At 35.5% G+C, this 27,473-nt stretch overlaps 1 protein-coding gene across 11 annotated transcripts in view; it reads left to right on the plus strand.

Moving 5' to 3' along the window:
• Nucleotides 1-27,473, plus strand: part of FRYL (FRY like transcription coactivator) — a 170,776-nt gene that overhangs the window by 95,167 nt on the left and 48,136 nt on the right. For 7 of the 11 annotated variants that reach the window (XM_069014158.1, XM_069014159.1, XM_069014151.1 and 4 more), the window contains 24 exons: nt 2,372-2,416; nt 5,657-5,760; nt 6,395-6,503; nt 7,516-7,602; nt 8,265-8,436; nt 9,129-9,261; nt 9,507-9,614; nt 10,825-11,062; nt 11,686-11,871; nt 11,962-12,048; nt 12,813-13,081; nt 13,466-13,661; nt 14,617-14,741; nt 16,885-16,942; nt 18,448-18,539; nt 19,645-19,817; nt 20,252-20,412; nt 20,900-21,010; nt 21,903-22,057; nt 22,303-22,402; nt 23,521-23,689; nt 24,472-24,731; nt 25,947-26,087; nt 27,274-27,442. In XM_069014158.1, coding sequence (XP_068870259.1) covers nt 2,372-2,416; nt 5,657-5,760; nt 6,395-6,503; nt 7,516-7,602; nt 8,265-8,436; nt 9,129-9,261; nt 9,507-9,614; nt 10,825-11,062; nt 11,686-11,871; nt 11,962-12,048; nt 12,813-13,081; nt 13,466-13,661; nt 14,617-14,741; nt 16,885-16,942; nt 18,448-18,539; nt 19,645-19,817; nt 20,252-20,412; nt 20,900-21,010; nt 21,903-22,057; nt 22,303-22,402; nt 23,521-23,689; nt 24,472-24,731; nt 25,947-26,087; nt 27,274-27,442 — 3,448 coding nt within the window. The remainder of the gene's footprint in view (nt 1-2,371; nt 2,417-5,656; nt 5,761-6,394; nt 6,504-7,515; nt 7,603-8,264; nt 8,437-9,128; nt 9,262-9,506; nt 9,615-10,824; nt 11,063-11,685; nt 11,872-11,961; nt 12,049-12,812; nt 13,082-13,465; nt 13,662-14,616; nt 14,742-16,884; nt 16,943-18,447; nt 18,540-19,644; nt 19,818-20,251; nt 20,413-20,899; nt 21,011-21,902; nt 22,058-22,302; nt 22,403-23,520; nt 23,690-24,471; nt 24,732-25,946; nt 26,088-27,273; nt 27,443-27,473) is intronic. The other 4 variants (XM_069014156.1, XM_069014161.1, XM_069014157.1 and 1 more) reach the window with 2 other exon arrangements.

A 27,473-nucleotide genomic window follows, 5' to 3' on the forward strand; every position in this document is an offset into this window, starting at 1 on the left:
TGAGACCAGAAAAGATGTTATATCTACAGCCTGTGATACCTATTTAAAACAAACAATTACAGTGTCCCTTTAACTTGTGACTTCTGTTGATATAATTGTAAGCATCAATTGGTTGATAAAGACATCAAGATACTTAAAATTAGTGACTTTCTTGTAGCATTAGTTGTTGTACATGTTCTTTCCTTGATTATAATTAACATTATTCATGATTTTGCCTAATGTATTGATTTTGAAAAGGCTAATAAATTCTTTGATCCTCCTTCACAACATTGATTCTGGTTAGGTATGAGTGACAATTCTGAAGCTTATTCATAAAATACGTAAACCGGCATGAGGTCAAAAGGAAAACGGTTTAGCTGCTTGGATTGTTTTTAAGGGTCATTTTGTTCTTACAACATCTTTCACACCTTTCTGTTGCTTGTTGGGTTCTGTATATTTTTCATCTAACATTATTGCAGTTCTTTTGCAATATTTGCCTTGATTTTTGTTTTGTGGTTTATTTTGCTTATGGAGGCTGCTTGTGCTTTTTTTTTTAAAGCTTTCAAAAAAACTCCTTACAATCTAGGAGTTGCCTTTTTCTGGCATAATGTCCATTGCTGATAATGGATGTATTAAAACTATAAATGCCAGTGAGTTTAACTGGTAGTTGCTGAGCATGCATTTTATATTTTACTTAGTTTTGTTAACCACTAACAGCTTAACACATTTACTGTAAGGCTCTATTCAGCAGAAATTCCACATACGAATTTCTGCAGTTCAGAATTTGCAGTGTTATGATGCTATGCCATCAATGAGTTCTTTAGGATATTTTATGATTTGGTTTAATTTGGCGCACCAAATACTATCAAGTTTTTTGGGTGCCTACCTAGTTCAGAAACTTTGTTGAGCTTAATCTTGAAAAATACACCCCCACTGTCCTCATGTGTCTTATGAATTAATGTGTTCCTTTGTTTCTGAAGCTAATTAAATGCATGCACTCTGTAATAAGTAATCTCATTAATTTATAAATCTGAATTTCACAGCAGTTTAGTCTTTCAGATTCCCCTTCCCCATTTTATTTCCTGATTTTCTAATGACTAAAATTATTTTATTTGCAGTTATTTAAATATGTAAAATAAAATAAGAAATTCTGAATCCATTGCCTCTAGTGTCTTTGTAACTAATAAAGTAATTTTGAGAGTTACTAGGAGATACTTAGAGCAATAATAGAATTCATCTACCCATACTATATTTGTTGGCATTAAAAAATTAGGAATTGAAATAATGATAACACACAGAGTCTGTCTCAGGGATATTCTGTGAAGAGCACAGGCATGCTAGCAATTCACCAAGAGGTAACATAGGTCGTGGATTCATGGTGCTCTCTTTATTCCCTGTGATTGCCCACTGCAAACTCTTACTTAGCCATGAACAGCATGTCACACTTTGGTGACTGAAATAAGCCATTTCCCGTTTGCCATGGTGTGAAAGCTCACACCTTTGCAGTTGCCCCATAGTACCTGATGCAGAGTTTGTTCATACCCTGCCTTACCTTCTGGTGCTACATTAAATTTGATAATACTCCTGAGAGTGCTCTAAATTCTAAACCTGGCAGTATTTATGGCCTTTGTAAACTCTCTATGCTGGGTTTCAGTGCACATTGCCTTTAGTTATCCTCAAAGCAGGCTTAGTGTGTGGTGAGAACATCCTAGCTGTGCTGAAAGGAGGAAACCTAGTGGTCTGGACCAATGCAGATAGCACATCAGTGAGTTGTAAGAGTCAGTTTAGACCAGGAGTGTACTAAAGGGCTTTTTTTTTTTTTTTAAATAAATGTATAGCTGGCTTTGTCCTACAAAGCTGCTGGGATGCTGCTTCAGCACTGAGCCCAGCAGGCATTTTTTTTACACACTGTAGTGTAGGCAAAATTCTGAATTTGTTCAGCAGACAGTAACACTGGGTCAGTACTGTAAAACACTTTGCTTACTTTTTTTGACTAGTATTTAGACAGACAAATTCTAGCAAGTTTGTCAGAAAGTTGATAAATTCTTGGATGAATCTGAGTTGTTGTGGTATCTTTACTACCTCTTTTGGAGAGAAGAAGGAACATTTTTAAAAGCTGCAGAAATGGGAGAGAACAGTGTCTGTCATTCTGCACCAGTGTTGGCTGGAAAAAGAGTATTTTTTTTTCACAGTTTACCCATAGTGTCTGTTACCACAAAACCTTGAAAGCTGAAGGAACGTTTTCTGCCACTATAGCAAACCCTTTATTTCTACTGAATAGAGTCCTTGCTAGACAGCTATCTGTTGGTTTTGTGCTTTTTTTCATCTAACATGCATGTGCCTTCCATTCTCATGTTTGTTATGTTTTGCTGTCTCACATTGCTTTATTTAGATGCCATCTAACAACAGTATCAGAAAACAAATAGAAACACTGCAGGTGAGTTAATATGTTGTTGTAACTCAGTGAAATGTTGCTTTGTCTCATGTAAATACTTTTGTTTTGGTTTATGTTCTTTGTTGTATTTTGTGCTTTCCTTTCTTTGTAAAATCGCTGTTAGTACTGTTAAGAAGCAACAGGACTAAGAATAGCTAATGTTTCAAAGATGTTTTTCTCTTGCCAGGGAGTAAAGGAGAAAGATCAGAAAATTGTCTGATACCAATTTTTCCTTGGGGGTGAAAGTGTGGCTTTGTAAGATTGATTATCAATATCACAGCTGGTTTCCCTGAACAGCAGTGCATGTTTCCACTGGAAATAACTACCTATTCAGATGTATGGGGTTTTTTGTTACTTCATTTCAAAAAGTGTCTTGCATGTGAGCAAACTGAAGAAACATTTTCACAATAAAAGAAATGTGAAACTGATTTACTGTAACAACTTGCGGTGCACTAACTTGAAAGACTTTTACACTGTTGGTTTTGCAGGTTTTAAAAAATAGAAATTGTTTTAGTTCAGAACAGAAGAAAAGTTTAACATCAGTATTAAAAAGTACTTTCTTCAGTAAGTGACTACATTTGACTAACATGGAAAAAATGCTATTTTGTTTCTTGCCATCATTGAGATTTGTTTCATTGACTCATTTAATGTGTCATGTAAAACCACCATAATTTGCTCTTGCGTTTTTGGTTTTGTAACAGATACTGTTCTTGACAACTTTTTTCATAGTCCGCTGATACCATAATTTATGTTAAAAGTTTTAGGATTTTAAACTAAGCTATGTTTAAAAAATACCCCATATACAGCACTTTAAAATCTGATAGACATAATCTAAAAAAAGACTAAAATTCAGCCAGGTTGTTGAATTACATAGCCATCTATTCCTTATTCTCTTTGCTGTAACATCTAAGAAGAAAGAAATACTGACATGTTAACACCAGGTGTACACAAAGTGTGCTATAATTCAGATCCCCAAAGCAATTTTCTTCTAGCATATTTGTTTAGTTCTTCATTATAGGAAGTGATAATGAAAACTTTCAATGCTTAAAATAATAAAAGTACTGCAGGATTTATTTTGTAACTCTTTTTAAAAGGTGAATGCCTCTTTATCTGCTCCTTTTTATTCTTTATATCAAGCAAACTTTGTCATAACTACTCAGAATTAGCTCTCTTGGATGATACACCTGCTAACAGATGGAATGTTGTTTATACATTATTAAAATATCTGCTATATTACTATTAAAATACCTGCTACATTTACCATTTTTTACTAGATGATTGAACACCAACAGTAATTTTTTGGTTTACTTCTGGGCCTCTAAATTAAGTGCTCCTGTAGAGTATCAGAAATAAGAAAATTGGAGCATTACTCAGTTCCAGATGTATTTCAGATAGACTTTGATAACACATGTACCAATGAATTCCCCAGCCTACTTTGACAATCAGTAATTGTTGGCCTGTAAATTAAATACAATGAGTAATAATACTGTGGGTTTTTTGCTGTTTAAGGTGATTAGAATCAAAGCTATTACAGTCTCACCTTCTGGTACAGTTACATTTGCTTCTTCCTCAGAGTAGCACTGCAGGTAAATTAACTGAACAGTGGGACAGTTATGAGTGTGAATAGTAATCAGGGACAGGTGTAACTTCTTACTGGGTAGATTTTGTCCAGATCACTTTCCTAAATTCACCCACTGCCTAGTTACAGGTGCTAATTCAGAGGTGATGGCAGCACACATTGATGAGTGTGAAGGGAGGGTAGAACAGCGTTACCACAATGTAAACTGGGTTAAGTTATTCCCTCTAATATTCTGGTAGTCAGTCATGTATGTTACTTGTCTGTACTACTTTGAAATACCACTTCTGCCTCTGTGATTCTGTGATAGGCTTTTAGCCTTTCTTAAAATAAGATGTTGCCAAAACTAGTAGTCTGGACCCACCTGTGTTAAAGCCACCAAAATTACTCTCCTTTGTGTATATAGCCTTTTACACAGACATGGACATGAAATTACTTTGATCAGCTTACTGGTGCAAGTTGGACTTTCTTACTGCTAGGATTAATGCAGAGGGAGTGTTGAGGTTGTGGAGGAGAGAACCATGAATGAGACCATCTCTTTTTGAACAGTATGGTTGTAGTTCCGCTTACACCTTTTGTGAATTTGCACTCCATTTCTCCTAGAAGGACTAAGTCAACTGCTATTCTGACTCACTGGCTTGTGGCACAAAATATGAAATTAATTATGTTCAAGTCATCTTATAGATATGTCTTGAAACAGAGAGACTTCACTGGAGATTGGAAGGTGTGGTTTTAGGATTCTTTTGTTGTTTTTTTGTTGTTTGGGTTTGTTAGTTTGAATTGGGATAATGCCTAAAAAGTTGGCAACTGGGAATCATTTATTATATTTGGAAGTTTATACTTATGGCCAAGTCCGGAATCTTGCTGGACACTTCTAGATTGTAAGTACTCCAAGAATCCCTATTTGGAAAGGAGGTTTCTGGAGCTGGTATAAAGAATGTTAGTTACTGTTTTACACAGCTTAAGAGCTTGGAGGAGCAAAGACAGACTCATAGTAGCAGCTTAAAGACAAAAATTGTTTTGCACCCAGTACATAATTTAGACTGAATTGTGCTGCAAGATTTTATATTAATTCAAGAAAAGGCAGCATAATTGCTACAATAAAAATTCATTGAAAGTGGGTGAACACTAATACAGCCTGCAGGAAGTGTCTACATTGTGTGAAGCCACACCCAGAGAAGCATCCTGTGCCTGCCCTGTTTTGCATTCTTTTCTTCTGCACCTGCTACTGTTTGCTGTCACAGACTGAGTGATGGAATGAGACCTTGTGCCTGATCCAAAGCAGCTACTCCACTGTTTTAGACAAACTATAAATTAGTTTGCTGTGAAGTAGGTATTTGTTGCCAATGCCTTTCTGAGAAAAGTTCTTGAAAGCAATATGCTCTTGGTGTGTTCATCTCAAGAGGAATATCTGCTTTCTAGTTACTGCTCTGCCCTCAGAGTTAGAGATGTGTAAAATGAGCTGGAATTACTAGTTTAAAATTTAGGAAGTATTGGAAATATGCAATACAGGCTTGTTTTTATGAAAAATATCAAAACCTTGTAGTCAGTATTAAACCCATCTGCTTTCATTGTTAAAAAGTTTATTTTCAAAAGTAAATAAACATAATTAATTTTGTCAGTGTCTCACAGGCAACAATAACTGTATTTTAAAATTTATTTTACAGAATAAAGATCCCAAAATGTCCCGAGTTGCACTGGAATCTTTGTATAGGTTATTGTGGGTTTATGTTATTAGAATTAAATGTGAAAGCAACACTGTAACTCAAAGGTAAGTTCATTATGTAAAGTATTTTAAACTATTGATTGTTGGAGATTTTATTCCCACCTAGTGGTAACAGAAGAGATCTTGAAGCCAGCTCAGGGATAGTTTAGTCAAGTAAACAGGGGACCAAACATTTTGTCATAATAGAGAAAACCAGAAGCCCTTCAGTATTTTGATGGAAAGAAGGAATAGAGTCTAGAATTGTCTTTGCAGGGATAGAAGAGGGCACAGAGATCAGCAGGGAATTTATTAAAGTTAAAAGGCACTAATGGTGCCAGAACAAATCGGGTCTGAAGTGTCCATCACTAAGTATGGGCTGGAAATGAAAAGGTTTTCTTTATAATTGTCTATAATGAGAATTTGGAATAGTCATTCAGATTTTGCCCCTCCTCCTGACTATTAGTAACAGGTTTAAAACAGGATATTTTTCAGTTCATAGAGTTTCAGAGTTCACGATCCTGCTGCCTGTGACAGCTGGGGTTGTACTTCCTGTAGGTGGTCCTACCTGTCATAGGCTTCTGTATTATTTCATAGTAGCCACACACCCACACTTCCAGATTTGAACTGTAGCATCTGTGCTATTACAAGGAGCGATTTTTAAAAGGCCTTTTTATTTCTTCCTGTTTCTAAATTCTTGTAGCCGTCTCATGAGCATTGTATCAGCACTTTTCCCAAAAGGATCGCGTAGTGTGGTCCCACGAGACACACCTCTGAATATATTTGTGAAGATTATTCAGTTCATTGCTCAGGTAAGAGTACATCTAGGTAGAGCTGTAATAAGAGGGTGATCATAATTTGGAAGAAATGTAAATTTAAGGTTAGTTTTTGAAATATTTGCACTGAATTAATGGTCTCATATCTTGAGTAGAATTTCCCCAAATATGTGTAACAAACGAAAGAACTCATTCTCTTTCTAGTAGTGGCAAAACTATTTTTTTTTAAGCTTCAAAAACTTATGTATGAACATTATGATGATTAGTATTTACATTTGTATTGCACTGTTGGGAGCTCTGTGTGTGTATACATATATTTATATAGTACACTAATATAATTACTATATCCATTATGATATTTTTATAAGGGACAAAGCATTAGAACAGTATTACCCACTTATGTTTAGCCTGGAGACTGGCCTCTATAGATAGAAATAGTGTGCAATGAATGCAGTAGTGTATAGTTGGCATTACATTATTGTTTATATTATTTTAGGTACTTCTCATGTCCTGATATCAAAATGCAAGATACAATCTCACAAGATGAACTCTCATTAATCATTAACCTTATAGATTATAGACATCTTTTCCTGTTTTAGAAATAGCTTGTCTGTGCTTCAGCTTCCAAAATAATTTGCTTTTGGTCATACAGGGATGAGGCAGAATACATAACTCATCACTGTTCATATTTTTTTGAATTTATAGTGTAATACTTTTTTATTCTTTAGGGCTTCTCTTTATCCCTAATTTTTAGTTTTCTATAAAAGCTCATCTTATTCGTAGAAATATGTTTGATCTGAGATGAATTGGCTGGGAATTTTTTCAGGAGAAATGGTTCAACCATATCAGGGATGAGCTGTGTTGGATTGTACTAGATTTAAAAAAAAAAAAAAAAAGTTATAAAAATAAAGAGGAAAAAAGGGTTATTTTCTAAACTTTTTTTGTTTTTTTAGCTTTTAAGACGTGATACCCAGTACCTGTGCAAAGCCAAGAAGTTATGCATATTAACAGAAAAGAGATGATCATACTAATCTATTTTCCTTTATAGGAACGTTTGGATTTTGCAATGAAAGAAATAATATTTGATCTTCTTAGTGTTGGAAAATCACCTAAAACCTTCACTATTAATCCAGAGGTAATAAAAGCTCATTACTTGCATGCCCTGAGAAGAGGGCATTGGGGGATTTTTGGGAGGGAAGTGGTTAACTATGTTTGAGCCAAGTTAAAAGCGGATTAATGATTATCTGAAGGAGTGTTCTGTGTTCTCCTAACACTAAAGAAGTAATTGTAGTTGTGCACAGTTGCTGTTTGATTTCAGGTGAGCAACCCAGCAGCTGTTCTACAGTTAAGACTCATTTCGACAATAATTTCAGGAAGCTTTTTTTTTTTGTTACAGTGTAACTGTAAAGCATTTTTTTCAGGAAAGTCATACCTAGCTCTTCAAGACCCAGTCTAACAGATGGGATTTTCAGCAAGGTCTGTCTTCAGTGTGTTGCTCTGGAGGTTCATATCAAGTCCTTTAGTGCTCAGTACTATAAAATGTTCTCTATCTTAGCCTGGGCCAAGTCAGTTCTCTTGAATGAGAGTTTGGAGTGGCACTGAAAGCTTAAACTTTATTCCTGTTACTTTCATTACCCTAATATGTAACATTTAAATAAGCCTATCCTACTGGAACTGCACTGCTGTTTGTTTAAAAGAGAGGAAAAATGCAATTTGTATTTTATCTCTGTGTTGCTTCAATATTGTAATTTCTTATGTTTTCTCCTTCCTTTTTTTGTCTCTTTTTTGCTCTTGAAGAGGATGAATATTGGCCTCAGAGTCTTCCTTGTCATAGCAGATAGCTTGCAGCAAAAAGATGGTGAACCACCAATGCCAACAACAGGAGTTGTTCTTCCTTCAGGAAATACTCTACGTGTGAAGAAAATTTTTCTTAATAAAACGCTGACAGATGAGGAAGCAAAAGTTATAGGTATGTTGTATTCTTTTGTAAGTTTTTAAGTTGGCATTTCAATATGTATGCATATATTCTTAATTATTCTCAAGCAGTACATTTGTGTAACTTTATTTATGTGTTCATTTTAGTTGTTAGCAAGAATTGCTTTGATTCGTTAGAGAGGGCTGCTAGACAACATTGACCCTCTGGTGTCTCGGACCAAATCCACGTCTTTTCTTGAAGTGTTTTGCCTTGCCAAATAAGCACAAAGAAGCCTGAGTGCAGTTGGTGTGGTAAATAGCACAGCAAGTTTTTTTCCCTTGATGTCACTCTAAAATGACCCAAATGTCTCACAGCCGGGCAGAGTAAGACAGTCTTGATCCCTGTGCTCTGTTGATCATCTGTGAATGAGGTAGTCATCTCTAAAGGACTGTTTCAACATACTAAATTTAAACTAGAACTAAAAACCTTAGAATTGAGAAAACAGAGAAGCAACTAATGGTTACTTCATTGCTTATGTTTTTTCTGAAGGAAACGTCTACTTTTGTATAATATCTCATATTTGTATATTTATAGATGTATATTTCATATATACATCCATTTGTTTTGACACTTAAGGTATGTATTTCATGTCATCTGTGCAATAAGAAATTTGTCCTAAGCTGAATAACTGGCAGATATTTTAATAAAAATATGAAAAAAAGTGATGGAACTCTTTGGCTTTTCAGGGATGTCCATCTACTATCCTCAAGTCAGAAAAGCACTGGATAGCATTCTTAGGCATTTGGACAAAGAAGTTGGAAGGCCCATGTGCATGACTAGTGTGCAGATGTCCAATAAAGAACCAGAAGACATGATTACGTATGTACTGAATTGCAGCATTTTTGCTGTCACAGTAGCATCACATTATTTTTATGCTCTAATGTTGCAGATGCCATCATTAATGTGTTACAATTTTACTTGACTATTAAGTGAATGTTAGTTTCATTGATTATTGATAAAAATGTTTATTACCTTATTAGTTTTGGCATGAAATCAAAAATATATGTCTGGTGTACTGAAGTAGATTTTCCTGTTTCTTTGTTGGTTATAAACTGTTTTTGCAGGGGTGAGAGGAAACCTAAGATAGATTTGTTCAGAACTTGCATTGCTGCTATCCCAAGACTGATTCCAGATGGCATGAGTAGGACTGACCTCATTGAATTGCTTGCAAGGTAAGAGAAATGGAGTTCTGCTCTCAGTGGATGTTCTTTTTTAAATGCTGCGTGTGCACGTTTGTCAGTGCACTCACTATGCAGTGTGAGTCACTGCATGCAGACTCCGTCCTTGCTCCTCCTGCCAACCTTATGCAGTTGGTCAAGTTTTACTGGCCATGGTAGCAGGAGGTAAATTTATCCTGCAGACCTTGCACTTTTTTTTAGAGAGAGTATTTTGAGAAGTAGGAATTTATTTCTGTTGCTTTGTTTTTTCGAACTTGTTTTATCTTTTTGTTACTGCTATGATATTTTTTTCCCTTTCTTTTTCTTTCTGTTGAGAATACTATAAATTTTCATAAAGCCATTCTTGTTTGACATTGCCAAAATTTGAGACAGGCTCTTGGGGGAAACTTTATTATTTTTCTCTACTAATCCTGCTTTTTTTCCCCATTTTTTTGATCCAATGCTACCCATATTCTTCCATCCCTTATCTCAGTTTAAATTGAATGTACCTTATCAGCACTGATAAATAGTTGAGACAGACTTTTTAAAAATTTTTAATGCAAGAATAGTCTTGGCACAGAAATACAGAACAGCTTATGTCTTTGAAATTATAAATTCATTTTTATATAATGTGTTAAGTTGAATATATAAAAAGTTAGTAATAACGTAAGAGAATAAGATTTTTCTAACACTCTTCTTCAGTGTTAAAAATCATATAAAAGACCTGAAAGTATTAAGTAATAATATAATGCTGGGATAAGTGTCTTCTACCATAGCAGGCTTAGACATATTTTTAAGTCTATGCAGAGGATTTTTTTGTGAATTTTTCTCATATCCAAAGTAAATCTCCTTTAACTGAAAAAATAATGTGTTATTTTCAGTTTTAATTTGAAGAAAATAGCCTATACCTCACAGGGTGCTGGTCTGCTGAACTCTAAGGCAGTTGTTCATAGGCATGCAAAGATGTACCTTTGTTAAAGTATTGATGATCTCTCTTGAAAATTGTTTATTTGTATTAAGTTTTGTTAAACCTTGCATCATTTTGCTGTAGTAGAAGTGCCTTCTGTCACTAGCCAGTTTCAGGTTTATTCAGTGCAGAAAGTGCATCTCTGTGGAACTGTTCTACATTGTACAGTAAAGAAGGAAAACACCAAACTTTATATGATAAAGGCTGGTTAAGAGTATGCCTATCTAGGGTGATGATACCAATATTTTTTCTAAACAGGCTGACAATTCATATGGATGAAGAACTTCGTGCCTTGGCTTTCAATACACTCCAAGCATTAATGCTTGATTTTCCAGATTGGCGGGAAGATGTTCTTTCAGGATTTGTATATTTTATTGTGCGTGAAGTGACTGACATCCACCCAACGCTTCTTGACAATGCAGTAAAAATGTTAGTGCAGCTCATAAATCAGTGGAAACAAGCAGCCCAAATGCACAATAAAAGCCAAGATTCTCAGGTATATCTATATAAGGTCCTTTGATGTTAAAACATAGTTTGAATCAACATACAGACTTAGTAGTGGGCTTTACTGGCTTTGTTAAGTAATAAAAATTCAGCTAAATTTCTTACAGTGCTTGTAGACTTTCAGATCTCTTATTTTAAATCAACATTTTTATCAAAACAAACTTAGTCTCAAATTATTAAATATTACCTAAACACTAATTCATGACCACGTTTTGCTTAGATTGTAGGTCATCATGTGTAACTGGAAATATGTAGGAGTTATTAAACAGTAGAACGAAACCCATCATTTTTTACTAGCCAGTAGAATGGGTTCAAATAATTTTATATTAATATCTTTTACAAAAGAGTATTACTCGAGATTTTTTTAATTGTGCTCTCATTGCATCATCTTGTGAGAAAGTGAAATAAAGATGTTCTTCTGGTATTTGTTTGAACTAAATTCAGAGACGTAATAAAAAATGAAGTGACTAATGTCATCCTCATAATGCAAAATTTGACTAGTAGTCAAAAATCGAAATATTTTATGATTAAATCTGCCATCACCAATAATGGAACTGTATCTTAGTTGTGTTTATTTTTTCTTCGTTTGCTTAACTTCTCTGATGTTTTTCCTAGCGTGGTGTATCCAATGGGGCTGCCCATACCCTTCCCTTGGAGAGGACCCTTTATTCCAGTGTATTTCATGTGGTGGAAGGCTTTGCTTTGGTCATCCTTTGCAGCACAAGGCCTGCCACCAGGCGATTAGCTGTCAGCGTTCTCAGAGAAATAAGGGCCTTGTTCACACTTCTAGAAATTTCAAAGGTAAGAGCTGATGACCCATTCTTATGACTGCCTGGTGAAACTGCTTTCATTTTGACATTCTTTGAGCTTGGTTTGCTCTGTGTTTTGTAGAGCGATGATGAGTTGGCTATAGATGTAATGGACAGACTAAGTGCCACTATCCTGGAAAGTTTCATACATCTCACGGGGGCTGACCAGGTAGGACAGTTTTTACGGAAAGTTACTTGTAAGATGAGGTTATTCTGCAAAGCTATTCCAAATAAATAGTATATATTTTAAATGATAGTGTCAGTACATTCATGCGAATTCTATCAGCAGTTTATCACCACAAAGAGAAAACGGCAAAAATCTTGAGGAATGTTGTGAGCCTGACACCGCTGTCATAAACTTTGTTTAATAGTGTGTCGTTATCACCACCATATAGACACTGACAGCTGTGTCTTTATCTGTTTTTTCTCATCTTGCTCATAGATGGCAATTTCTTAAAAGCAAAGGGCACTGCTTTTTTCTGCAGTAATACAGTATCATAAGAGTCAATGTGCCCCTTATCCATGATGAAAGCTGTAATAACTGTCAGTGAATAACAGTTGAATTCCATACTTACGTATTTATTGTAAACTCCTAAGTATCAAGGAAACTTCCGATTTTAGGATTAGGAAACAAGTTGGAATTCAGTAGTAAGGCTTTTGGAGTACAAATCTTTTGGAAGAATTAAATCTTTAGGCATGAAAGGGCCTTTTCCTAGGATTTTCTTTTTCCTAATATCAGTTTGTTCTCAAACAATGTGTTTCTATAGCTGTTCACATTTAAAAATTCTGTAAAAAAACCCATAAATTACTTTTTTATCTGTTCCAGATGTGGTTTCAACACTGATACTTTATTAGAAAAATAACAGTGAAGAGATTGTTATTTAATATACATGGGTATTAAATATTGCCTCATTGTCTTTTCTGTGCACACAGACTACTTTACTGTACTGTCCCAGTTCAATAGATTTACAGACTCTGGCTGACTGGAATTCCTCCCCAATCAGCCACCAGTTTGATGTGATCAGTCCATCACATATTTGGATATTTGCACATGTGACTCAAGGCCAAGATCCATGGATTATAAGCCTCTCAAGTTTCATGAAGCAGGAAAATCTTCCAAAACACTGCCCAACAGCTGTAAGCTATGCTTGGACGTTTGCTTATACAAGACTTCAGCTGCTGTCTCCACAAGTGGATATCAAGTAAGTTGATTTCTAAAATAAATACAGTAAATGTCATTATTGTTTCGGTGAGGTAACATATAAACTCTTTATATCATCTGTGGATTTAATTCAGCTTTATATAACAAAAAATTAAAGCAGATTTATCTAGATAAAAAGATCATCTGCTGTAAAGATTAATTAATTAATGCCTTTGACCATATTGTAGTTCAACAGATTTGAATATAAAAGCATGCATTATTGATGTACAAGTCTGCTCTGAATAACTTATTTAGCATTTACCGTGTTAACAATTTGGGAGGCAATGGCATATGCATAATTGAAAAATAAATTCAGTAGTAAACCTAAGTAAAGTGTGGTAGGCTTCATTTACTCTACTGAGTTCTTCTCTTTCTTTTTTAATAGCAGCCCTATCAATGCAAAGAAAGTAAATACTACTACAAGCAGTGACTCCTATATTGGGCTCTGGAGAAACTACCTGATTCTTTGCTGCAGTGCAGCATCTTCTTCAAACTCCTCCACTTCCACAGGCTCTGTGAGATGTTCCCCTCCTGAGACGCTGGCGTCTACCCCTGACAGTGGTTATAGCATTGATTCAAGAGTAGGTCCTTCTAATGCTTACTGTAAATAAGTCTACATGTTATTGGAAATAGAAACACCAGGGGCTATAATAACTATAATGATTAGAAACTGGTACTGGTATAATTTTTGTGAAAATATTTTTACGATACATTTGTTTATCATTTGTTTAGAATAGTGTTTTAGTTTGCTTTTCCCAGTCTGTGCTGTGTATGTTTTTAAGGCAAATCTCATCATGTAATGAAAACATTTACCCAATCTCAAAGTCTTGTCTGGCAGTAATAAGGAAATGTTTTGTTCGCTGTTAAAGGGGTGGTTTTGCTGTCATTAGACTTCTGCAGTTCTGAGCAAATAACCTGTCACTTCAATAACTGAAACACGGACCTATTCAGGCATGGTGTATCTTGTTATATTTTTCCAATGACAGACATTTTTCTGTCTGCCTTGCTTCATATCATCTGCAGATTTTTTTTTTCCCTCTTCTTTGCTTGTTTTTGCTCATCTCCTTTTTGGCATCCTTTTAAAGGTACAGTAGACATGAAGATAATTCATGGACTATGCAGCAGATTTTTGGCAGAAGCAGCCCATTCCACTTGTTTGTTACCAAGATACTTTCCCTAAGTCTGAGAAACTGTAGGCTGAAAGCTTTGTTCTCTTTGAGAACCACTTGGGAGTCTAAAGAGTTGGACACCAGAAATCTGCTTTTTCCCTAAGAAGGGCAGATACATTAAATATGCAAAGCATCTGTATGTCATGTTGAGTCATTCATTGTCATCTGTGAAAATTCAGTAATGCAAGAAGTAGTTAATACTACTTTACTATTTCAGAAGATCTTTTCCATGTCTAAGATAAGTTTCACTTTTATAATTTTGAGTCACTGGTCCAGTGTGAGAAGACTGTGAAATTACAGTAGATGTTTTCATGTCACCACCTTGTGGTAACTACTTCATTGTGCTTTACTCTGGTTTTCTTTTTAGATTATTGGCATTCCATCCCCTTCCTCCCTGTTTAAGCACATAGTTCCAATGATGCGCTCTGAGAGCATGGAAATTACAGAATCCCTTGTCCTGGGACTTGGCAGGACCAACCCAGGAGCTTTTAGGTAACTGTTGTCTTTTGTCTGTTTTTATGCTAATTGGTTACAAAGCTGGGGAATCGGAGCTCTTTTTTTCTTTCTTTTTTTTTAAATTTTTTTTTCTTTTAAGAGTTTTTTAAAAAGCTGTGACAACTGATTGTCACTGTCTTTTCTAGCATTTAGAGGCATGATAGAGATGGTTAGAGGTCATAAGAATTTTATGTAGAGGTCATGCCTGCATAAAGAAAAAGAAGTTAGTAGAAAGAATAAACAGCTTATTGGTATTAAAAGGTGTCCTGATCTGAAAGACCAGATTGTGTGGACTAATAACATTTGAAATGTTAATTAGAATCAAGTTTGTAAGAGTTGATAAGCTCTCCTTACTGGTATTGCCAATTGCTCTTTATGAGGATGAACGAAGAGTGAGAACATCTGAGGGGAAGAAAACCTCCAGGGAAGGCCATCAGATGTTCTCTGACAGCAGCCAATCTCTTATAATGAGAGTTACAAAGTTTTACCATGCATAGCAACCAACTCTGCTTCTGTAGAAGGAACCAGGGATTGCTATAATACTGTTGGTTTTGAATGAGATGATGCTTCTCTCCAGTCACTTGTGTCCCATATTATCACAGATAAAAAGCCAATATTGAAACTGCGAAGTCCTCAGGTGTCGTATTCTTGTTTATATCTCTTGATAATCTTATAATTTTATATAATATCTGACTTTACTCTGCTACCAGGAGTAAAGCAAGACTTTGTGCCATGATCCTAAAGATCTGCTTAACAGCTCTAAAGTGTAGAAAAAGCTTTCACAGACAATTTTACCAGAAACCCTTGATTTCTAAATTAGAAGCAACTCATTCAGCAAGTAAAAATAAAAAATCTGATCATCATCAGTTTTTGTAATTTCTCTTTTCAGAATATGTTTTGTTTATGATGGCCAGCTTTTTTCTCTGTCCAGTGCATGTACTCACACCGGATGCTAGCTGTAGCCCACCCTCCACCATTGCTGCTCTGTATTGATTTGGTGTTTAGCTTTTGTGGTTTTAGGCACTTTCCTCCCCACTTGTTATGTTTACTCTGGAACTTTTTCCATTGTAGATTATATGTATATGCAATCCACTTAAATTTATTAGAGTATTATTTTTATTTTGTGTAACTGATAATAAGAACTCTTCTAGGTATCTCTTGATCTCCATTGTAAGCTGACCCTTTACTATATTTTAGCTCAAAGAGGTTTCTTCCAACTTATTTTCTGTGTTTTCTATATTTGAAAGAAAGTATAGAACAATATCTAACCATGCTTAACTTTCTTGTAAGTGAGTACACCACAAAAGTTTGTGCAGCATTCTGATCACCTGGACCCATTCTCTGAAGGAGAAACTTTGCATGAGGTATCAGAGGACTCAGTCATTTACCATGAAAACTTGAAGTGATTTATGCTTTTGATATGTCTCAACTACAGCACCACAGGAAGTAGAAAAATGTGTCCACTACAAAAAATCTGGAGGCAGTAGTTACTATGTTAACAAATAAAAGTAAACCAAATATATTTTTACCTTAGGATTTTGTCTGCACAGTTCCATACTACTGATCTCCTTTCCCTGCCTCCTTTTTGAAGTTGTAAGAGAGTCTTGGTTTGGCAGAAGGAACTGAGTAGTAATAAGACTGTGGAGCTTCAGAACAAATGGGGAATCTAAGCACAGTGTCAAAACCTGTTTCAGTTTTCAAAGAGACTGGTCTGACTTGCTGGACTTAAAGAAACAATATTAACAACTAGTTATATCTAGTCTAAATGCATCATAATACCTGAAAGAGCATTGTATGATAAGCTGCCAGCATCTTCTTTTTCCCCCTAATGGTATCTATTTACACCATATGGCTTTGTTAAACCTCTAATATAAAAATAAATGAAAATCATCTGTGATAGAAATAAGACATAATACTTGGAGAATGCAAATTTAGGGATAATTGTTTAGACATTAATTTAATAATCTGCTTTAAATTAGGAAAATATCTTTCTAGGAAAGTTCTCTTTTAAAAGCTATAGGTAAAGAGGAAAACCTGAGGGTATTTTAACTTATGTTGTAACACTAGTTCCTGAGAAATATCTTTCAGTTGAGATGTTAATTTGATGTTTGTTTTTATCCTTTTAATTATTCTAATTCAGGGAACTAATAGAAGAATTACATCCTATAATTAAGGAAGCACTTGAAAGAAGGCCAGAGGTAATTAAATAATTTCCATTATACTGAGTACAGTTTTAACTGTCTTTCCACAAAGAGGAAGTGTTAGTTATGTCCTTTACTTTCTGCATGTAAAAACAGTCAGTATAACAGATAAAAAGGTGAAATGTTGCTTTTTTAAATGATGTGAGGTGTTTACATTAGAAGAACTTCATGTTTGAGCTATTATTTCTGTATCAGAGATTTTGTTTCAAATGATGAAAAAATACTGTAACATTTTCCACATTCTTTTGATTTCTTTAACCTAATCATAGTATTACACAGTTGTTACTTTGGTATATCATCAGTGACATTCCCACTATTAGTGGTACCCATGACATAGAATTGAGTTTTACTGTCCAACTTTGTTGGGGTTGTTGTTGTTTTAATGAAGCAGGTTGTAAACTCATCTGACGGCTCTAATGAAAAATTTTCCAGTGGAGAGCTTGTTTTACAGCAAGGTTTAGAACTCTCAGTAGGTATTCATAGAATAAAAAAACAAATCCAGAGATGATTACTCAGTATTTTTTGTGGTAACTGTAGTATTCCTATAAGTAATAAATTTGTAATTACAGATGATGGGAAAGCACTTCTGTTTCAAAATGTTGCTGTAGTGTAGTGTATTTCGTCAGGCTTGCATATAAATTGGAGAATTGTAGAATATTTTGGGTTGTAAGGACCTTTAAAGGTCACATAGTCCACCCACCCTGAAATGAGCAGGAACATCTTCAGCTACATCAGGTTTCTCAGAGCCCCATCAACCTGACCTTGAATGTTTCCACAGATGGGGCATCTCTCACCTCTCCGGGCAACCTGTTCTAGGGTTTCACCACCCTTATCATAAAAAGTGTCTTTTTTATATCTAGTCTAAATCTACCCACTTTTAGGTTAAAACCATTGCCTCTAGTTGTATCACAACAGGCCCTGCTAAAGAGTTTGTCCCTATCTTTCTTATAAGCCCCTTTTGAGCACTGAAAGGTCACAATGAGGTCTCCCTGGACACTTCTCTTCTCCAGGCTGAACAGCCCTAGCACTTGCAGCTTGTCTTCACAAGAGAGGAGTTCCAGCCCTCCTCTGGACCCCCTCCAATATGCCCATGTCCTTCCTGTGCTTATGGACCCCAGAAGATAGTACTCCAGGTGGGGTATCACAAGAGTGGAGCAGAAAGACAGAATCACCTCCCTCAAAATATGTAGGAAGACTGCCTTTTGCACTTCACTGTTTCCTGTGTTACACTTAGTGACAGGAGACTGACAAAAACCATTATCTGGATAATACATATAATAGCAAACCTGGTGTATCTCTGAGTTGCAACAGGGAAAACATTTGTTCATTGTCTGGTTTATTAAAATTGTTAGCAATTTTGGTAACTTGTCTTAAACGGTTCGCACTTCTAGTAACTGATGCCAGCTGTAGTACAGGTATAATAATGCTTTTATATTCCACACTGGTTTTCTACTTAGTTTTTCCTCTGCTTCATTTAATTCTGTGTTTCCTCTGATAAACAGAACATGAAACGGCGCAGGCGTCGAGATATTTTACGAGTACAGCTAGTACGAATATTTGAACTGTTGGCAGATGCTGGTGTCATTAGTCACAGGTAGGGGCAGCATGGATGAGAAGTTGTTGATGTTTGCAAATTGTCACTGATATAGTTATGACTCAGTATAACAAGCTTGCAAAATTCATCAATGAGTTTTAGTATACCACTAAATAAATTGACATGGGTTTATAAAACTCAGAATTTTGCTGGCTTTCTGATCCCTCTCTCTCCCATGTTCTTTGTCACCGTGTTCTATGTTTTATTTAAAATGTTACTATTCCTGAGGACATTACTTTGAACAGGCAGTATGTCATGTTCCTTCTTGTTTGTGTGTGCTCAAACATCACACCAGTTGTGCAAATCGTGACTATTCTGTGATAATTCAGGGACTTCTGCCTCACTTGGAGTGCTGGTGCTAGTCAGCACATCCTGTGCAGAGAAGACTACTGCTCATTAATGTTGGAATTTTGAAGGATGCAGAATATCAACTTGGTTATTGAGATTTTTTTCCTCAGTTTACCCTACTTGTATAGAGACGCTTTGAAAGAAGTAGTTTTGGCATATGTTTTACAAGTCCCTTGGGCATTTTTTGCTATGCATGTGGAATTGTGTAAGAGCAGGTAGGCTAGGAGATGGTTAGCCCCCTCCTCCCACTCTGTTAGACAATGATACTTAGACATGTATTTGTCAACCTTAACGATGTAATCACTGTGAAATTCTCAATCCTTAAGCAAGCTACTACAGTATATTTCAGAATGTTGCCTCAGAAGCATTGCTGAAATGTCTTTCAGCATGCTGGTATTTTAGAGTCCAGCTATTAAAATCATACTTTCCTTTATCTTTTAAGGTTCTCACTAGGGGAGGGGGAAGAGACTTTGCATTTGGGGTTTTTAATTATTATTTTTAACACTTGTTCCCAGTATAGGAACTAGTTCTGTAGAAGTATGAGTGACTTTGGGTAATTAGGTTTGACTATTAGTTTGCTTTTGCTGGACTTTTTTATTTTAACACTGGTGTAGAAGCTGGATGAAGAAATTACTTTGAATTAAGTATTTGCAGTGATGAGGGTGTAGGTTTTTTTAAAGATAAAATAAGAATGATTTTCAAATGTTATATGTAATTATCATGCTATTTGGTTTTCTAAATTTATTTTATTTTTAAGTGCAAGTGGTGGCCTTGATAATGAAACACATTCCCTCAACAACACTTTACTTGAGTATGTTGATCTAACAAGACAACTCCTAGAAGCAGAAAATGAAAAGGATTCTGATACATTGAAAGATATCAGATGCCATTTTAGTGCCTTAGTGGCAAATATCATACAAAATGTTCCAGGTATGTACAAATGTAACTTCTGATTACTGTATTAAATATGCAGGATATTTAAAAAAACCAAAACCAACCAAGAAGAAACTAAACAAAAAGACGCTTTTTATCTGGACTTTCAGAATACTTTTATTAAAATAATTTGTGACATCAGTTCTGAATATAACTTTAGCAGCATGAGTTTTAGGAGAGATTTTTGGTACTATTTGGCAAAGTCTTGTTGGTTGTCTATGTATTTGAATTCTGTGGACTAAAAAATAGCTTGTTCTTGTACACTACTGGCATTAAACAGGACAAACCTACGTCCAGGTATTATGGTGTTAAAATAGTGGGTCTTTCATGGATTTTCCCTTTTATATTCATTGTTTGGGTCTGTTTGGGTTACATACTTTGTTTTAAAGAATTACAAGAGGAGTGTGTATAACTGTGGGCTTTTCTTACAGTACACCAGAGAAGAAGTGTCTTTCCACAGCAGAGTCTACGCCACAGTCTATTTATGCTGTTCAGTCACTGGGCAGGTCCTTTCAGTATCATGTTTACTCCCCTGGACAGATACAGTGATAGAAACATGCGAATAAACAGACACCAGTACTGTGCATTAAAGGTATTTTAGCATGTTTGAATTTTGGAAATAGATTGTTATGTTGATGTGATGCAAATTTGACATTTGGGCTTTTCAGATGTGGTTTTCACATCCATGTTGCCATTCATGACTTAGCACCTTTTTTTTTCTTCTGCTTTATTACTTGCTATAGAAGTTTCTTAAAATTACTACTGAATGTTCACTTCCTGTGACTTTAGTTCTCATTTGCTTAAGTTAAAGGCTTTAATCTAAATGTACATTAACAATGAAACTGGGGTTATTAACTCTTCAATATGTCAGCATTTTAGTATTGACCCTTCCTTGTATTTGAAAGTTGAGAAAAATATGAATGAATAATTTCTTGAGTAAAATGTTAAACATTTTTTATTACCCTTGGTCTTTCTCCCTTAACGGGTTAGAATTCACTTACCTGATATTTTAATGGACTTGGTAAGAGCACTTCCTGTATCTGAGTTATTAAAATGTGTTTTTCAATTGCTTTCCAAAGGCTATGTCTGCTGTACTGTGTTGTGGCCCTGTTGCAGACAATGTTGGGCTTTCATCTGATGGCTATTTGTACAAATGGCTGGATAATATTTTGGATTCACAAGATAAAAAGGTAATACAGGCAATGTCAACATTGCTTTGCAACTATGAGTGCCTTCAAATATATGTTTTAGTGAGTTTGCAGTCAGATTTGCCTAAATGCTCTAGAGTGACTTAAGCTCAAAGCTGTTTCAGTACTAGTGCAGGGTTTCACACTGTCCTTCATGTGTATTTGCCCTGTTGAGGAAGGTGGCCCCTAATCACAGTCTAAGAATCAACAGAGTGGAAGAGGAAAGGACAAGGGGTGAAGCACTGTGTATTGGTTATAAACTGATGAACTATGTTAAGTTGTAGTAATAAGCAGGTGTTCCACAAATTTAAAGGAATGAGATTTTGAACATGAACTCTTGTGTGACTGTAGAGTTCCTTGGGGTCCTTTGGCGTTAGGAGGACCAAACTTTTCATATAAACAGTAAGGCAAGCTTAAAAGGTAGGACCTCTATTGCCCTGTATTGCTAGGACTACATAAAAATACAGCTCCTGTGGACTACTTTGATTCCAGGGAAGGTGCAAATCTCCATGCAGATCTGTCCCTTGTATCCCACTGGAATTCCTGCACGTGTTTAAATGCTTCTCTGTATCTAGTGCTTTCAGGGCAGTGTTCAGTGCAAGACATAAAAATAGTAAATAGCTCAAACTAACCTTGGAACTGAAGGGGAAAAAATGTCAGTAGAGCTCTCTAGTTATTTGTGTCCATAATTTATGACTGTGTGCACGTTGAACATTAAACAGTGTGATAGAATTTTCTGCTGTTACTTTAAGCTATTGTGTCATTGGTTTTGGATGGAACAGATTTTATGTTCCCAAAGGTTTCAGATTTCTTAAATATTTATTTCCCTATTTTATGCCATTTTGTAAGTTAGTCTTTTTTCTATATTTTTAAATATATATTTACTCTTACCTAGGTTCACCAGCTAGGCTGCGAGGCAGTCATGCTGCTCTTGGAACTCAATCCTGACCAGAGTAACCTCATGTACTGGGCCGTTGACCGGTGTTACACAGGTTCCAAGCGGGTAGCAGCTGGCTGCTTTAAAGCCATAGCCAGCGTGTTCCAAAACAGGTACTACAGCATTTTTCAAAACCTTCAAACTTCCATTTTCAGTGTGTGTCTTCATGTAGAACTGTGGGGTTTGCTTCTGTAGAGAGGAAAGATCACCGCTGTTTGTGTGTATGTGTTACTAGAGAAACTTCTCCAAATATTATGCTATCCCCTATCATATCCCTTGTAAATTAAACTTCAGTAAATTCAAATGTTAGAAAACCAAATGCAGTTTTACTTTTTTCATACTTGGAATTTTTTCCTAGGGATTACCAGTGTGATACAGTGACCCTCCTGAATCTGATACTATTTAAAGCAGCTGATTCTGCTAGGGCTATCTATGAAGTTGCTATGCAACTATTGCAGGTTTGTAAGCTAATTTTGATTATTATTTTTTTCTTTTAAAATAAGAATTATCCTATATATTAAAAAAAAAATCTGTTACTGTTTGGTTGTCTTCAGTAATGATATACAATGTGTATTTTTTTCTTCTCTATTTCAGTACATAGTTAGGCCAGATCTGTACCTGGCACAAGTAGGCTTCCCTGAAAGTGTGCCTATTCCATGCACTCAAGACCTGTATTTTCATAATACCTGTTTTTTCAAGAAACAAAACCTAAATCAGGATTCTCTTGATTTGGCCCCAAAACAGTGATATATAGCTCCGTTTGTCCGAAAGCACCTCAGAGAGAAATAAATTGCTTCCCAAGCCTTCACTGTCTACTGGGGTAGCAGTCAGTTCTCTGATTTTTGCACTATTACCAAACATCTTTTCATCTGTCCCTGTGGAGAGATGACAGTGAAATCTTGTTACCCATTTAATTTACTTTTGTATATTCCTTTCTGAGGTCATTCAGGGGTAAGCTTAATCTTACAGGCAGCATTAGTGTGTAAAAATAAATAAATCTGTGCTGATTGTGGCTCAGACCTTAAGTCTTGGAGTTTTTTTCAAAGGTTTTCGCTGTCAGCTGAATTCAACAGTGAAGTCCCCACTGAAGTCACACTGCTATTCATACATCATCCCTATCTTTCTTCTTAAGTTGATACTACTGCTTAAGATCAGCCCAAATTGATTTTTAAAGTATCAGAGTGCTTTAGCCTCCGGCTGCATGTCTATCACATCAAAGATTATGTTGTTCCTATCCATGTCTCATAGATGAGCAAAAATCGTTATTGTGTGGTATGCAAATGTTAAGTAGTATTTCACAATTCATTATAGATAAATTTGTATTTAAGATGGTATTTTGTGAAAGCAGATTTTGGAACTTTATTGCTGGAAACTCATCAAGTGAAATGTATCTAGGCTAGTCTTCTATTAAATTACTACATTAAATATATAATTAATTTACTACAGTGCTAGCAAATGCACTGCAGAGATAAGAAATATTAAATGAGAGTAGATACATGAACTTAAGTGATTTTTATATAAAAATTTCTACAGTAGCTCTATAGTTAACTTCAAATTCTGAACATTATTGTTGTAGATCTTGGAACCAAAGATGTTCCGTTATGCTCACAAACTGGAAGTTCAGCGGATGGATGGGGTTTTGGGACAGCCTTCCCCTTTACCACATTTGTATTCTATGTCATATTATCAACTGTCAGAAGAATTAGCAAGGACTTATCCTGAACTGACACTGGCTATCTTCTCAGGTATGATTTTAAAACAAAACAAAAAACTTAATCAAGTCAACAGCATTGTACAAAATACATAATTCTTATTTTTCAATAACTGATTTATATGTAATTCACTAAAATCAGGACAACATCATCATCATACCAAAAGGAGACAAAAAAACCGAGTGACAGTTTTTGTTCACTTGTGTTTGAAATATATTCAAGGCGAAAGAAGATGAATCAAAAATATTTTTACTTCCTTTCTAATAACCATGAAAAATCACATTAGAGAAATAATTTGCAATTGGTTTTTAAAATCATTCTTTCATTGTTCTCTCTGGTGTGTTTTTATTTACTGTAGATTGCTTAAATACATTTTTCTGTAGCATTTTTAAACAATTGTAGAATAATTACCTCTTACATCAATTAAAAAAAACTTACTAAGACTAATCTGGGAAGAAAAAAATTTTAAGTGTTTTTTTGTCAAACTTGGTACATTTTTTTATGCTGTAGGTTTTGAGTTCCTTCCTCCAATTAAAGGAGTATATATACACATACATACATACACACACATATATGCATACTAATGTGATTTCTTCCACATATTGTTGGTCAGCAGCATCTTCAGTTAGCTCTGCTGAAGACCATGGGCTTTTTCATTATGAAATGGCACTAGTCAGCTAAGCAAATAAAATCGCATCTGTATCAGCATTACATTATATCAGTATGGTGTGCTGGGCTCATGGTTGTTGTTATCACCAAACCAGTTTTCATTATTGTTTTGGAATTCATGTATGTACCTAATTTTTGAATGGCAGAAGTAAGTCAGAGAATCCAAACAGCTCACCCAGCTGGGAGACAGGTGATGCTCCATTATCTGCTGCCATGGATGAACAATATTGAGTTGGTAGACTTGAAACCTTTGCCAACCATTCGTCGGCAAGACGAAGATGAAGAAGATTCTTTGAAAGACAGAGAAATGATGGTGAACAGTAGACGATGGCTGCGAGGAGAAGGCTGGGGATCACCACAGGCTACAGCTATGGTTCTGAACAATCTGATGTACATGACTGCAAAGGTAAAATTAATTACTTTATGTGCTTGTCTTGTTTCAGTGGATTGTTTTGTTTAGGATGCAAGAAAATACTGTTCAGAGATACTATGTCACCAAGCTTTCAAGAGTTATTGTTCATATTTGTGGAGGTGCTTAGTATGCCCAGACTACACCCTATAGTTTTGAAGTATTCCAAAAAATATGTAATATGTAATATGTAATATGTAATATGTAATATAAATGTTATAGTAATTGTTATCTATAGTAACAATATATAACTGATGTTTTGCAATGTAGATGTCTAGCTGAATAGAGAATACCAAGCTGCCTGTATACCTATGATCTCAAAGTGGGGCTTTGGAACCTATCTTGCTACCAGAGGCTGACTGACTCTTCTTCTTCCTGTCATAGCTACTTCCAACAGAGAAGAAGTATTGCTCACATGCAGTGCTCCTGCCAATTCATGTTATATGAGAATCCTACTGATGAGAGATCATGTTTTGAAATCTAAATTAAAAACTCCTGTCAGTGTGTGGTCTGTGGAGTTTTATTCAGGATTGTCAGCAACTGGGAGACTGGGTCTCTGCTAAATTTCATAGAATTGTTAGGGTTGGAAGGGAGTTCTGGAGACCATCCGGACCACCCCCCCTGCCAATACAGGGTCACCTAGAGCGTGTTACACAAGAACTTGTCTGGGTGGGTTTTTGGTCTCCATAGAAGGAGGCATCATGACCTCTCTGGGTGGCCTTTTCCACTGCTCTGCCATCCTAAACCAAAATAAATTCTTCATGTTGAGGTGGAACTTCATGTGTTTTAGTGTATGCCCGTTGCTCCTTGTCCTGTCACTAGGCACACCAAAAAGGGTCTGGCACCATCCTCTTGACCTTTGAGATATTAATATGTATTAATGAGACCCCCCCTCAGTCTTCTCTAGACTAAAAAGGCCCAACTTCCTTAGCCTAATGTATTATATATCAATAAATATATGGTATGTACACATATCTTTAGATATATTTTTATACATTTATATCTATAGAAGAAAATAGTTATTTCCAGAATATGTTTTTAAAAATTAATGTGTGTGAAAGCATAATTCCAGAACATTAAAAAGGCAACAGTTTCCTACAAGATTTTTGTCTCCTTTTTCTAGAGCCTGTTCCACTTGATCAGTACAGATCACTTCTGAGTACAATGTTTTCTGATGGAGTTTTCAGGACATACATTTATTTTGTTTTCTAGTATGGTGATGAAGTGGCTTGGTCAGAGATAGAAAATGTCTGGACAACTTTGGCAGACAGCTGGCCAAAGAATCTGAAAATAATTTTGCACTTCTTGATCAGTATTTGTGGAGTGAACAGTGAACCCAGCCTTTTGCCTTATGTGAGTATGTGACAGGTCTCTCATTGGTGCTTATTTATATTTTAAAACTTAGTAGTATGTCTTGCAGCAAAGATCACCAAAAAAAATGTGAGGTAAGATTTATAGTATCAAAATCTCCACCCTGTATTTTATGACCACTAAATACTATGAGCAAATCAAATTTGGTTCTTTTGTTTGCATTACTTTGGACATCTGTGTCAAAATTACAGGATCAATTTTTCAGTCAATTAAATCAATTAATTTGTCATTCATGGAATGGACTTGAGAAGGCAAATTAATGAGAAAGGATATCTCACCTTGAAGACTGCTGAGGCTTCCTTAAGGCAACTTACTGACTACTGCAATTTGCTGAGGGTGATAAGTCTGAAACATCCACTAGCTGTCTTAAGAGTTACGTGTTGTCAAAATTCAGGACTATATGAGGACCACAGACCTTATTTAGTGATTAAGTAATAAAAAATGTAAAAGAGTTACTAAAATTCTACATATGTCTTAGCATTTTATTTTCCTTTGTCATAAAAAGAAATATTAAGAGTTTGATAGCTAAATTCAGATTAATTTTATTGAGTATACACTGAACAATTTTTTCCCCCACACTATAATTTAGTATATATCTAAAAAGCAGACAGATAATACAGGAAAACAAAGCACCTGTTATACCATGTAGGGCATCATTCTCTCATGACCAAGTATTATACCAAAAAACCCCACCAACCATCCCAAGCACCCTCAAAACCAATTTTATTTTATGTCAAAATGTATGTGAGAGCACTGCAGGATAGCATGAAGAAAAATATGATAACTGCAGGAAAATAAATAGTATAGAACAGAACTGTGAAGTATCAAAAAGAAATTATATCAGAATACATTCATTCCAGTGTTGATCTCAGGTGCTGCTAAAACCTTTGTAAGAAAACATTTTGCTTCTTAAATAATTTTCAGAAGACATACTTTCAGACTTTATTGTCAGAAGATTGGAACTGAGAAAATTTACTTTATTACTGTTGTGGTATATTTCCCATGCTTGCTGCTATTGACAACTGGGAAAGCCATTTTGGTTGCTTCTAGAACTAGAGTAAGCTTCACATGTCCTCGCTTGCAATGCAGGTAGAAACTGATTCTAACAAGTTGTGGTATTCAAATCTCTTTGTATAAATATATATATATATGGGTTTTTTTATGGCAGGTAAAGAAAGTCATTGTTTATTTGGGTAGAGACAAAACAATGCAACTACTAGAAGAGCTGGTGAGTGAACTTCAGCTTACAGATCCTGTCAGTTCAGGAGTCACCCATATGGATAATCCACCATATTACCGCATTACATCCAGTTACAAAATCCCCTCTGTCACTTCAGGTAAGCATTTACTGACTTAACTAACTTACAC

This window comes from Aphelocoma coerulescens, chromosome 4, assembly GCF_041296385.1.
Source record: "Aphelocoma coerulescens isolate FSJ_1873_10779 chromosome 4, UR_Acoe_1.0, whole genome shotgun sequence".
NCBI lineage: Eukaryota > Metazoa > Chordata > Aves > Passeriformes > Corvidae > Aphelocoma > Aphelocoma coerulescens.